Here is a 12,901-nt window from a genome sequence, read left to right on the forward strand (position 1 = left end):
GGTATGCACGGAAATCAACCAACAATATTCGACCAAATAAAATTATAAAATTAAATAATTAAATTCTTTTATGAATAACAAGCACATACCTTTTATTAGCTAGGCACACAGTACAAATTTTTATGATACTATAAATTTTTGTGTCGCCTTGACTGTGAAAAAAAAAATGCTGGAATCTCGACCAGCTAAATATGTGGGAAAAATTAATATAAATACATACTTTGGGAAATATTTAATTAAAATTGTTTATTAAGGCCACCAGCGTTATGCACATATTAATTTGGCCAGACAATAACAAAAATGCGCATTTTTTATTTAAGTGCTCAACTTTGTCATCACTTTTGTTGTTTAACTTGTAGTTGAATGGCATAAACAGTTGATAAAACTATTTGCATATCATCTCAGTCACATAATCATACACACACACACACATAAACTGTTTGATAATTAATTGAATTAATTGAGAGTGGGTTGAATTTGAAGTGCAATGCAGGATACTCTTAAAAGTAAAAGACTATCTAACTAATAAACTGAATTAAATATATTCATAGATGAAGATCATTTTAAACTTTCTGTTTAATTTTGTATAATAAAATAACTAATTCAAAGTTCCTTATAGGCCTTGTAATTAATTTAAGACGCTTAAGATAGGCCCAAACAAATGGTTAAAGTCAAACGTCGTAAGCGCTTTGAAAGAGCATCATAAGCCATTAGTGGTAAACTTTGCAAGTAAAATGTCTGGCGATGACGAGCTGAAGTCGGAGGGCATAGGCCAAACATAGTCCCCGCTGATTATGAAGGAAGAGATGGGCCATGAAAAGGGGGAAAATAACAGCGTACTATCTGAAATGCAGATGATTATGATATTTGCCAACTGGCAGAAACTTTTTTAATAAGTTTGTCAAAAGCAAAGTCTGGCAGGCAGAGGCCTTTTTTATTTTTTGCGCCCGCACAGAAAACTCGTCGTTTTCCGCCAGCTCGTTTGGCATTTGGAGCCGTTGAGCAAGTTTGTCCACAGGCGGTCGCTGTCGAACAGCAAACCCATTGACCTTTGACACCTACGCAACACCTCTGTGGTGGTGATGGAAGCTCAAGAGGTTTCCACACAGTTTCCACACGCTCGCTGGTGTGCTGGGCAAACAAATTTGGCCGATTACGCTCAAAGCAAATAAGCAATCAACATAAATATCATTTTATTTATCTTATGGCAGTACATAAATTTTTAAGATTTTTGCAATTTATTATTGAATGGCATGAATAAAGGCTGGTGTTATATGATCGTTCGTACAAGTGCAAAAAGAACGTCACAAAACTAATTAAATATATTCGTTCTGAGCATGTTTAGATAATTTAATGCGTTGATTAGGTATTCTATATTTAGATTTCAAATTTTAGTTTGTGTTGGTTAAGCTGAAATTCCGACTTATTTTATAACTCCCTCTCTATCTCAGAGGGTCCCTCGCTCTCTCTTTCTCTCTTTTCTTCTCTCACTTCGCCTAAGTTCAGTTATTTTCTCCATATTTTCAAGCGGCGTCGGTGGTGTAATGGTCAGCATAGTTGCCTTCCAAGCAGTTGATCCGGGTTCGATTCCCGGCCGACGCACAAGTAAATTTTTTTTTTATAAATCTCTTTTTTTCTGTGGTAAGAAGTAGCCATTATTATAAAGTAGTAATAGTAGGTATTGCAGTAAAATACAAATGCATGCTTGTCAGCACATATAACTTATAACTTCGAAGACCTATTGGACAGCTTTGAAATTTCAATTCAGCCATTCACCACTCCCACGGCCTTTCCTAATTTCCCAAAAAAAATTTATGGAAATTGTCCCAATTATGGGAAATCAAAGAATCATAACTTTTTGGACTTCATTTCCGCAGCGATTTGATGTTTTGCATTCGAAATGCGATTGAGCGGGCCAAATCAAAAGTTGACTGAAACACAAATTATCCATTAGACGGCACATCAGCGCGACCATAATGGGCAGTTTGGCTATTATCAATTCAAGGCGATTAAACGTTTATCGATTGACACAACATGGCTGGTGGTCCCCCTTCCGTTCTATAGCTCCTATACCTACATATTTATATCTACATAGATATATATATGCATATATCCCCATTCTCAATCCCAATCGCGATCCCCAGCGCGGCTGTCAATGCTGTCAACATAATTAACGGCAAACGTCTGCGTTCGACTGGCAGCCAAAGTCCCAGGGCCATGACAAGAAGTTATGCCACCGATTGTGAGGACGATGATGATTATTTCGACGACGATGGTCGCTGTTGATGATGGTGATGGTGGTGTTGGTGTTGGTGGCCCATAGCTCCCGTTGTAATTTCCCCGCATAATTACACGAAATATGTAAATGAGCGAAGGCGTCGCCAGCGCTTGACTTTGACTTTGGCTTTGCTTCTTGGGAGTTCTGCACTGGGAAAACGAGGGCATGATTCAAGGATTACTTCTTATAACTAAACATTAAGTATAAGTTCCAGTGTAAGAGTTTTGTACAGCGGCTTTCGCACCATTATTGCTCGATTATTTATATGAAAGGTGATTGCGCGCAATTAATGCATCAATGCAATGTCGAATATACGGAATATATTGAATACTAATGATGTGCACACACACACACTCCACATAATTGCGAGCCATAAATTGCAAAGTCAGGGGGCTGCGATAGATGCCAAAAGGAGCCAAGGAGCAAAGGAGCAAGATTCAATGACTCCCGGCTCGAGGACAGCAATCTTCAGCACGCTCGTCTAGTCGATGTCATTGGCTGCAGACATTCTCCAGACAGACCAACCAACCAAACAGCCAGCCATCTAGCCATCCAGCCCTGTGGCCATATCTCATTGTCATAACGGACAGTGCTGACAGTAAATAATCCATCAATAATTGCATCCTCCAGTTGGCCGTCTCCCTGGCTCGAGTTCGGGTTCGAGTTTTTCCAGTTGGCCTGAATGGCGATGGCGATGGCGATGGCCCTCGGCGATTTCCACTCTCGGCCATGGCCAATGCTTTATGTCAATTGTGCTGACATTAATATCATGGCAGTTTTGATTGCTCGATGTCGCGTCCTGCTTAAAATTGGCCACCCAAGGGTTTGACAACTAGAAATATCTCTTACTAACTCTCTTTGGGTGTCCGCTGGAACTGGTTTCCTAGTTGGGGGATCTCATCTCGATTAGGCGTAGTTGTCCATTCGTGGTCACTTGATTAGACACACTGTGGAATGCTGATTTTATTAATCCAGTTTCGTTAGCGGTAGGCGCTTGTCATAAAGTTTTAATGATCTTACGATTAAATATATACAACTAAATACATTGTTCATACATAAAGATTACTTTTTTATTTATATGATTTTTTTGGGCAAGAATAATACATTTCAGTCTATATTAAATATAGTTCATTTAATACCTCCAACTTCCCTTTCCGACTTCATTATACCCGCAGAGACAACCACTGAAGTAGTTCGTTTATATTTGTTTATGTTAAATATTAGAGTGCATGTGGAAGCCACTGAATGCGAAGAGTTGAGCGCCACTTGTAGCCATTTTCAGGTCGAAATAATGGTGGCATTTTGGCAAGAGCAAAGGTAACAGGTAAATGGTAAATGGCAAATGGAAAGAGGTAACAGGTAACAAGCATCGGTGGCAGCAGCAGCAGCAGCAGCAATAATGTGAAGAACTTTTTACTGGTAAAGTGGATTTTCCTTTTGCGGCATTTTACGTTTCTTTGGCTCGGTTTGCTCCTCGTACTCGTTCTCGTTCAGCAGCTGCCTTTGCATTTTCCTTCGGCTTCAGCCATTGCTGCTCCTCCTGGCAGTTCTGTTTGTTTGCTTTTTGCTTTGCCAAGTTATTTACGTTTTGCTACACACAGCAAACTTAACCCCTGCCAGGCCCACCGCCAAACCGCTCGACTCAAAGTGGTGCTTTTGGCTGCGTCCAGGCGCAAAAGTGTTTGTAGCCGCCAGCAAGCTTATTTAGCCGCTCAAGAGCCTCTGCAGACGGTGGTTCTTTGGTGGCTTGAAGGGGGATTTGGGGGGGGATTTGAGGGGCCTCGAGGGGCATGGCGGTTAATCTGGGTCAGGGTTCAGACGGAAAGTCTGTACCTGACATAGAAAACTTGGGCTGGAGGGTTAAGTGGAGGAAGCGCAGGAAGTGAAAGGATGTGGCGCTGTCAATCTGCTAATTTCTGAAAGTAGTTTGCGGCCACGGAAACCAAATCAAAGGTATACCAAACAAATGGAGATGTTGAATAAATTTGGTTATCTTTTACATTAATTTCAGGAAAGAGCTGTAAGCCACATAAATTCTTTCATTTTTGAAATGGGCTTTGAGCCTTTAAATGTGTGCTATCTAGTTAGCAGTTGCCATAATTATATATAAGCCAACATGCACTCCAAGCCAAACTTCCTGACCAGATTAATGGTGAAGTGATTCGCACAATTGGCGAATGCCAAAACCCAACGCGAACCCCAAACAATATTCAGTGACAACCGAACTACAACACCAGCAATCAAATCAACCAATCAACTGTCGATTACTTAAGCCATTTTCAATCAACACGGCCCAAACCAAAACCAAACTGGCTCACACACACACAGACACAGATGCATATATGACATGGCAGACACAAGCAGACACACACACAGATGCATTGCCATCAAATTACAAATCTCAAACGCACAATAAACGCAATTACGCGAATGTGCGAGTGAGAGGTCCTGAGGGAGTGAGTGAGAAGGGGAGACGGGGAGCAGACCGCAGGTCAGGATAACGTGGGCCGAAAGGAAATCGAAAGGCCGGGCGCCAAGGATTTATGCAATTTTGCTCGAACAACCAACCATTTGCTAGGCTTCATCAATCAATCAGCAGTCAATACATATGGCCAATATGATTGAAGTCAATTGTGAGAAAAACAGCATTTTAGATAAGTTGGCATTTTTGGGGGGTTTGTACCGCCAACGGGAGCGATGTTTTCGCCCACTTCCAATCTGCAATAAATTATTGATACAAAAGTCTATGCCGAATCTCTGACAGTGGGTCTCAAACATAGGCAAACATATGTATGTATTAAATCCAAATCAATTATGTAGCTTTTAATTTTAGGAAAATTCTTATTAATAATTTATAGCACACAAATCGTCTTTAGTTAGCAAAAGTTAATTAACATCAATTTAATTTAAACAAAAGAATATACAAAAGTTGTTTAAAATCGTTCCCTTTACGCTGGAAGCACAGTGCTGAAATATTTTTCCAGATTTATCCATAAAGCGGAAGGGAATTCGGACAGCCCCAACCAATTGGCAGTTGTTTTGCTCCCTTTTATGATACATAGATACAAAAGTTGTGTGTTCATCAGATATTTACGCACACACATACACACAACCGCACTAACACACAATCGAGAAAGCAAACAAACACCCATAAATTTATATAGACAAAGTTCGATGCATAACAAATAACGTATCTTATGAGTTTGTCTGGCAGATATTTTGCTTGTTGACAATGCATGAATAGGATAAATACTTGCAAATTGTTTGTAGTAAATAAATCAAATGTATCTGAGCCATGCTGCTTTCCAATGCCTACGGTGAGGTGTAAAATCCTGGCTTTGCTAATTTATAGATTTTACGACCTGTTTTCCGTAAATGTCTTTTGTTTTGACTTGTAATTTGTGGTTACATAAATTGGTTCGATTAAATTAGAGTTGGGGCCAGTAGAAATGTAATATTTTGTGTACTTCCTCAACCTGGTACATTACAGCCTAATCTGTGGAATTAAAGGTCTGTTTTTGTGTAAATATCGATGGTACTGCTTGTCACTTAGTCAGACTTCTAGTGTAACATGTGCGGAAGCATTCAGTCATGAATAAGTTCTGCTCGGAGTATGTTGGCGCAAAGCTGTTGCCTTCGACTGCTGATCCTCCTCCTTCTGTTCAAATCAACCTGCAGCGTTCGGGAAAAATCGCACAAATATTTCAAGAACCGAAAATTGCGAGAGAGAAGGATCAAATTGTACGGCACCAAGAAGACTGAGATTCAACCACTGTTGATTAGTACGTGGAACTATACGGATGCCAATTTGCAGGCATGGAGTGTGTTGAAGCAAGGACCTCGCAGGACTCGTATGGCCGTGATGCAGGGTTGCATGGCCTGTCAGAATCAGCGATGTGGACGCCTACTGGCCGGAGGATCTTCGCCAGACTCGGAGGGAACACTCACCCTGGAGGCGGCCATTATGGATGGAGAACACTTGGAGTACGGTGCAGTGGCCGCAATGGAAGGAGCTCGGAATGCCATTCTAGTGGCCGATGCCGTTCTCAGATACACCAAACATTCGGTTCTGGTCGGAAAAAGTGCCACAAAATTTGCCAGATCTTTGGGTTACAAGGAGGAGTTCCTCACGGATGGGCGAACAAAAAGTGTCTGGAAAAAGTGGCGTTCACACGGCTGTCAACCGAATTTCTGGCGGGATGTACGTCCGCCGCCAACGAAAAACTGTGGTCCATACACACCATTGCCCGAGCACCTGCATCAGGATCCGATGCACCAGGAGTATGCCATCACACAGGGTCAACACGATCAGCTGGCCTTCTTGGCCCTGGATGCGGAGGGTAAATTCCATGTGGCCAGCCAATCGAGTGGCGCCCAATTTCGGATTCCCGGCCGAGTGGGTGATGCGGCGGTGCCTGGTGCCGGGATCTATGCGGATAACGATGTGGGTGGTGCGGTGGCCAGTGGCGATGGTGATGTCCTAATGCGGCACCTGCCCGCCTTCCTGGCCGTCGAAGCAATGCGAGCGGGCAAGCGACCGGACCAGGCCGCCGAGTGGGTGGTGCAACGCCTGCTGCGACACAATACGGAATTCAATGGAGCCGTGGTGGTGGTCAACCGACGGGGCATCTATGCCGCCGCCTGTGCCGGACTCGACGAGTTCCATTTCGTGGTCAGTGGGGGCAAGGGATACCTCATCATGGCGCGCGTGGAGCGGATCAAGTGCTTGGAGCGCGAGGATGAAGTCGTAGATGATGGACCCAAGGGACTGTTTCCCACCATACCCGAAAAACAAGCGGTTCCCAGAGGGTAGAAATCTACTTAGTATTTTCTATGCCTACAGTACAACTTCTACCATATTATCCTTAAACAGCACTACTTGTTAAACAGTTGCTTAAAAGACCATTAGCTATAAGGTATAATTTTCCTACAAATTGTAATATTTTTCTTTTTCATTTATTTTGCCGAGGACTCCCCTCTGAAAATATTGACCTATTCTCATTTTCTTTTGTATCATTCGGGTTTTCCCTATTACCAAGGCCAAAAACTTTTCACTCGCCCCTGTAAGCTCTCAATTTTTCCTTAACGCTTTCAGTTTTCCCGCTTTGCTACATTTTTATTTTCCCTCACGCATTTTTATCCCCAATTCATCTGCTTTGCATATTTCTTTGTTATGTTTGTATTATTTTCGTTTCATTTTCCATTTCGGAGCTTTCCCGCCTTCTCTGTTTTTTCGGATTATGTAACGTAATCCCCTCGTGTTGGTTGTAAGGGAAAATCTTTTGTAAGTGTATGCAAATAAGTACAGCTGTGCTTTAATTTGCCTGGCCAACCAAGTTTGACCTCAGCATTAAAGTTGCATTGAATGACTCGAACATTTAAGGAATCAGTATTATTATGTTTAATTGCTAGATTTAACTTCATTGTGACTACTAGAACTATTAGGCCATAAACAAATATTGCGCTGAGGAAGTCAAAGTCAAATGATACCATTCAATTAAAAGCAGAAATGTCGGTCGTATCTTTTGCGAACTTAGATTATAAGCCTGTGTGTCATAAAAATTGATTGTCATAACTCACACCGATCCCAAACCGATAAGTTCTAGATAACTGGAGGGCACATAAATACAAAAGTGACTGGCGATGGGCCATTTGAAGACCTTTTAAGAAGTTGAAAGTTTTCGATAAGGAAGCTAGCAAAATAATATAAATACAAATCAGAATTAATGCTAATAATTTATTGCTAATTAAAAGAATATAAACCAGCGCATGAGTCAATGCAATATAATTTAAACCCTTTTTTTTTACATTTTACCTATTTGTCCGAAATAAGCCAGATAAGAATTTTTAATGGCCAAGCAAACAAATCGTATACTGGCTGATATAGAAACTACTAATCTATGGGAAAACATCTTGAAATTGCTTAGCACAACAAGTACTGCATTGTAACATATTTATCAGTCTGTTGACTGATTAATGTGAATTTTCTCAAGTGTCGCAAAACAATTGTGGATTTTTCGATTTCCAAATTAGCTGCAGCTTAGTTTCAGTTCTATTTGGTCGTCCAACGGCGTAGGAAGCTCTTCAAAAAAATGGTGCCATCGGTGAAATTTATTATATTACTGGCTATTTTGCTAGCTTCTCAGGAAATTTCAGGAGAAATTTCTGCAGAGGTGCGCAATTCAGCTGAACCGCCCAAATGTTACAGCTGTGAAGGCATAAATTGTTTGAGAACCACGCGTCAAAACGCCACCGTTAGCTGTTCAGATATATTGGACGTTTGCGTTACCATTTATGAGGATTGTAAGTCTTAAGTTCTGAGGAGAGTGCATTTTTAGATACAACTAGAATTATTTTCAGTTGCTGTTAGCGAGCGGGGATGTTTTTCTGAGATCTCTTTGGCTGGTCAAGCAAAATGTGCGGCGAGGGACGAGCAATGTCAAAAGTGCAGCGGACAACTGTGCAATAATGTGGGACGCAGCGATTTCAAATGCATTCAATGCATAGGTTCTGATGTAATTAAGCCCATCTCAAGTTGCACATTATATATATATATATTTCTTAAACTTTTCTTCCCAGTCTGCTGCCTGTAACAAGGGGGCCACCGCCTCTCTGTCCGCCACCCAATGTGGTCTCCCCACCTCCACCAATTCCTACTGCTATGTCAAGGTCGTTGGCGATCAGAAGGACAGCCTCCAAAGGGGATGTGCTCTTTCGGTTAAGGAGCAAAAGGCCTGCCTGGAGGATTCGGAATGCTCGCTCTGCCAGCCGGACAACGCCAGTGATTCGGTGGCCTGCAACAATTTCGACTTGCAATTGGGTTCCAAGTCCGCAGCTGAGCAAAGTAGAAAACTCATGAGCTTCGGCTTGGCGTTCTTTGCCTTGCTCTCGCTTAAATTGCTGAATTAAATTTTAAATAAATATATGAAAATAAAGCGAGTAATCACTTGTTTACACAATATTTTGATTTTCTATCTTATCGGCTTATTGGATTGTTGACTTTTTTCCATCAATTAACTAGCTGGTGATCCCTGAAATAAAACCACAGTTCAATCACGGCGAAATTCTTTGGCCGACAGCTATTTTTAGAGGTCACTTCAATAAGCCTGCAAAATACAATGGCTCTTAAATTTATACATCCACTGAAAAAAAAAGAAGTTGAATTGACTATTAGATTTTCTTTTGTTTAAGTTATACCAAAATTAAGTAACTAAAATAGAAAGAAAAGCTTTTTGACACAAAATATATGGAATTTTTACAATTAAAAGAAAATTGGTAGATATAATGTATAAAATAATCTACATTTAAATATGTCCTTGCTCTCGGCTGCAGTGTATAATAAATAAATAAATTAATGTACCTTACTCTACATAACGATTTTTCTTACTTTTTTTTGTCATTTGGAGTGGAAGGAGAATCCTCAGTAAGCTTAAGCAACAGCGTCGATGAGTAATTCGATTTATCTGTAGTTGTATATATTTAACTGCCCTCTGCTGTTGGTTCTTTGTAGAAAGCCCTCAAGTGTTTGGCCATTTCCACGAACAAACACACATACTGACAGCAACCGCTCTCGAGGACACTTCAGTGGGGCATTTGAAGTGGTCGGCGGTATAAAAGCCGATCGCAATGGCCAATTGCCTGACAGTCGAAGCAAAAAATGAAGGCCCAAACAATGGCGAAGGTGTTGAGTGCTGTGGTGCTGGTGGTGGTGCTGGTGGGTCATGTGGCCGGTAACACGGCAATCAGTTGCCACACTTGTGAAGGAGCTAATTGCCAAAGGGTTCAGCTGAATAAAACGCAGACATGTGTGGATTCCCTGGACTATTGTGTGACTATCTATGATGAAGGTGTGTTGAGAGGGAAAAAATTACCTTGTTTTATTAAATAAAAACAAAAATATTTTAAAATATTCTAGCCAAGGTTTTGTTCAAGGGTTGCTCCCTGGAAATTCCGAAAGACTTGCGTTCCAAATGCGATGAGAATGGTTCATGCCACAAGTGCAACACGAAGCAATGCAACAATGTGGGCTCTGCCAAGTATGCCTGCATTCAGTGCGATTCCAGCAAGGTAGCGTTTCCAAATAGAAAAAGCATTTTTAATTCTAACATTTGAATTCTTCCAAAAGGACTCCAACTGCGCTTCGAATGCCGCCGCTTTGTCAGCAGCCCGCTGTAGTGCCCCCACTGCTCCCAACTCGTACTGCTATGTGAAATCCTCGGGAGGATCCATTGTGCGTGGATGCTCCACCACTGAAACCGATCAGCAGAGCTGTCTGAATGATGCCAACTGCCTGTTGTGCTCACCTGGCGACATTAGGAACTGCAATGCTGCCAACATCGCCGAGAGCTCAAGTGCTGGAAATCGCTTCATCCGGTTCCTGAGATAATAACTATAATGTAATTTTGTATGTGGGTCAAGAAATTAATTAAATGCGATTATAAAATATAAGCAACTAAAAATCCAACTATAACGGATTTTATTTTATTTCAAACAGCCAAATAAAAATATTTTTGATGCCTTTACCTTATATTGAATAGTATTATGAATACTAAATAAGATTTAATAATAAGATTAAATAAATGAGATAAATATATTAAGATATTTAGTCATCCCTAGTCAGTTGGCAACACAAGATAATATAATAAATGCGCAAGAAATAAAATTTACAAAAATAATTCCTATATAATTTTTTTAAAATATATTTGTAAGACAGAGACTTCCTTATATACATATACGATAATCCTATGACGTCTTTGTTTAATCACCAAAAGTTAATAAATAACCCTGGAGGTAATCTATAATCAATAACCTTCAATTGCCTCACTTTAAAATATCTGAAAGAAATTTCATCGAATTCGTTGTCTAATCTAGGGAGATAACCCATTAATAGTAAAACATTCCATTACCTATGTAAGCTTGTTTATTTACCGTGAGCAAGGAACTACTTTAAAAACACCCCACAAGAATTGACGCACTTGAAGAAAATCCACAAAAACAACTGAATTGTTTATGCAATATTTGAAGTGATGAACCACAACTTAACGAGCTTAATTACTTCAGTATGCTATCTTGAAAAAACTATCAGTAACATCCTCTTGAGAGGCCTGAATTTATATATATAAAGCGAAGGCTAACAATTGGTAGCTTTTCAATGCTAAATCTTCCTTCCACAATGACAAACTTAATTTTTACGGAACTGTTACTCGCAATTGTTTTGACCAGCAGCTATGTTTTGGCATCGGAAAAGTGTATATATTGTCGGGATATAAACTGCCAAAGGAGTAGCTATGCGGCAGAGGAACAATGCGCAGATAAATTGGATTCCTGCGTAAGCGTTTTTAAGGCAGGCGTAGTTCAGGCCCAAGGATGTCTGGAAAGTCTCGAAGATGATTGGCGAGAAAAATGCCAGGATAAAGATAAAGGACATGAAATCGATTGCGAGATATGCGTAACCGAAAGGTGCAACAATTTGGCATCCAAAAGGGCTAATTGTCTTCAGTGCAACAATACAGAGGTAACTATCAAAAGGAGCAAAAGTCTTACATATTTTAAATAACTTGTATCTTTCAGGACGCACAGTGTGCTGAATCTCCCGAGCTCCTAAAGGCTGCACAATGTCCTATTGCGAGATCTGGCAAAAGTTTTTGCTTTGCCAGTTTGGTTGGAGACATTTTGGAAAGGGGATGCTCACTGACTCTTTCAGATCAAGTCAACTGCCTTGCCGATCCGAATTGCCACTTGTGCGATCCTTTGGAACAGTCCCATTGCAATGATCAAATTGTAAGGGCAGATGATTCACCAACCACTCAAGATCCGACGGAATCTACAAGTTCATCAACGGAGTACACGCCTAGTTCAACAATCACAACTGACTCATCTTCAAGTTCTACAACCAGCACAGCAACAAGCTCTACAACCAGTACATCAACAAGTTCAACAACAAGTTCTTCCTCAACTAGTTCAACAACAAGCTCTTCAACAAATTCACCAGAAACTACACAATCCACCACAGAACCTTCGACAACTGAAGAGGTTCCAACCACAACCGGCAAACCCAATTCGGCGTTCGGTTTGAACGCTTCCGTATTCCTGATCTTTGCTCAATTGGCAGTTTGTTTTTACAACCCACTTAAATAGGCAAAGTGGCGGCGCTTAGCCAAAATTCCCACGGACTTCTCCAATCTGTATACGACATTATTAACAAAATTGTTATGATGTGACCATAAATTATTTTTCGCGATCACACGTAATCTTTTTGGTTTCATGCTGGGTTGGTTATGTCATTGATCAAAAGCTGATAAGGCCCGATTATGTGGCGAAATACCATTAATCCATGGGCAAGCCTACTTATATAAACATTCAATTGAGTTGATTTGGTAATCATTAAATAGGATGAACTATAAATCCAAATTAACTCATTATTTTCTATTTTTAGCTGGCTAAAATGCTTTTTTCGAGTTGAAATATTGAAAGCTTAACGAGATAAATAACAAATTGGGTTATTCCGATTGCCAAATCTGCAATCAGTTAAATAATTTTTATCACTCATGACTCATCAGCTACGAGTCTAGTTCTCATTCTATTTATATGTGATTCATTGTAAATATTTATTTGTTTAGCACG

At 40.4% G+C, this 12,901-nt stretch overlaps 4 protein-coding genes and 1 non-coding gene across 5 annotated transcripts; all 5 read left to right on the forward strand.

The window, feature by feature from the left end:
• Positions 1-1,530: 1,530 nt before the first annotated feature.
• Positions 1,531-1,602, forward strand: Trnag-ucc. The gene has a single exon. It is a non-coding gene; the product is annotated as a tRNA-Gly (tRNA).
• A 4,289-nt stretch (positions 1,603-5,891) lies between these two features.
• On the forward strand, positions 5,892-7,207 carry LOC120446155 (L-asparaginase-like protein GE13669). The gene has a single exon (XM_039626985.1). It carries the CDS (start codon positions 5,892-5,894, stop codon positions 7,089-7,091), a length of 1,200 nt encoding a protein of 399 aa, XP_039482919.1. The 3' UTR covers positions 7,092-7,207.
• Positions 7,208-8,327: 1,120 nt separating this feature from the next.
• Positions 8,328-9,237, forward strand: LOC120446524. The gene is made up of 3 exons (XM_039627536.2): positions 8,328-8,581; positions 8,639-8,793; positions 8,858-9,237. Exons 1-3 carry the CDS (start codon positions 8,371-8,373, stop codon positions 9,185-9,187), a joined length of 696 nt encoding a protein of 231 aa, XP_039483470.1. The 5' UTR covers positions 8,328-8,370; the 3' UTR covers positions 9,188-9,237.
• Positions 9,238-9,908: 671 nt separating this feature from the next.
• On the forward strand, positions 9,909-10,742 carry LOC120446525. Its single transcript, XM_039627537.2, has 3 exons — positions 9,909-10,125; positions 10,194-10,345; positions 10,404-10,742. The coding sequence occupies exons 1-3, from the start codon at positions 9,936-9,938 to the stop codon at positions 10,662-10,664; spliced, it is 603 nt and encodes a 200-aa protein (XP_039483471.1). The 5' UTR covers positions 9,909-9,935; the 3' UTR covers positions 10,665-10,742.
• Positions 10,743-11,429: 687 nt separating this feature from the next.
• Positions 11,430-12,521, forward strand: LOC120445445 (integumentary mucin C.1). The gene is made up of 2 exons (XM_039625881.2): positions 11,430-11,792; positions 11,849-12,521. Exons 1-2 carry the CDS (start codon positions 11,430-11,432, stop codon positions 12,413-12,415), a joined length of 930 nt encoding a protein of 309 aa, XP_039481815.1. The 3' UTR covers positions 12,416-12,521.
• The last annotated feature ends 380 nt before the right edge of the window (positions 12,522-12,901 follow it).

The sequence above is a fragment of the Drosophila santomea genome, chromosome 2R, assembly GCF_016746245.2.
Source record: "Drosophila santomea strain STO CAGO 1482 chromosome 2R, Prin_Dsan_1.1, whole genome shotgun sequence".
Taxonomy (NCBI): Eukaryota; Metazoa; Arthropoda; class Insecta; order Diptera; family Drosophilidae; genus Drosophila; species Drosophila santomea.

Coding starts and splice junctions, on each gene's coding strand:
- LOC120446155 (XM_039626985.1), top strand. CDS start 5,892: ATGTTGGCGCAAAGCTGTTGCCTTCGACTGCTGATCCTCCTCCTTCTG.
- LOC120446525 (XM_039627537.2), top strand. CDS start 9,936: ATGAAGGCCCAAACAATGGCGAAGGTGTTGAGTGCTGTGGTGCTGGTG. Junction 10,126..10,193: donor TGTGACTATCTATGATGAAG/GTGTGTTGAGAG, acceptor AAAATATTCTAG/CCAAGGTTTTGTTCAAGGGT. Junction 10,346..10,403: donor TTCAGTGCGATTCCAGCAAG/GTAGCGTTTCCA, acceptor TTCTTCCAAAAG/GACTCCAACTGCGCTTCGAA.
- LOC120445445 (XM_039625881.2), top strand. CDS start 11,430: ATGCTAAATCTTCCTTCCACAATGACAAACTTAATTTTTACGGAACTG. Junction 11,793..11,848: donor TTCAGTGCAACAATACAGAG/GTAACTATCAAA, acceptor TGTATCTTTCAG/GACGCACAGTGTGCTGAATC.
- LOC120446524 (XM_039627536.2), top strand. CDS start 8,371: ATGGTGCCATCGGTGAAATTTATTATATTACTGGCTATTTTGCTAGCT. Junction 8,582..8,638: donor CGTTACCATTTATGAGGATT/GTAAGTCTTAAG, acceptor AATTATTTTCAG/TTGCTGTTAGCGAGCGGGGA. Junction 8,794..8,857: donor TTCAATGCATAGGTTCTGAT/GTAATTAAGCCC, acceptor TTTTCTTCCCAG/TCTGCTGCCTGTAACAAGGG.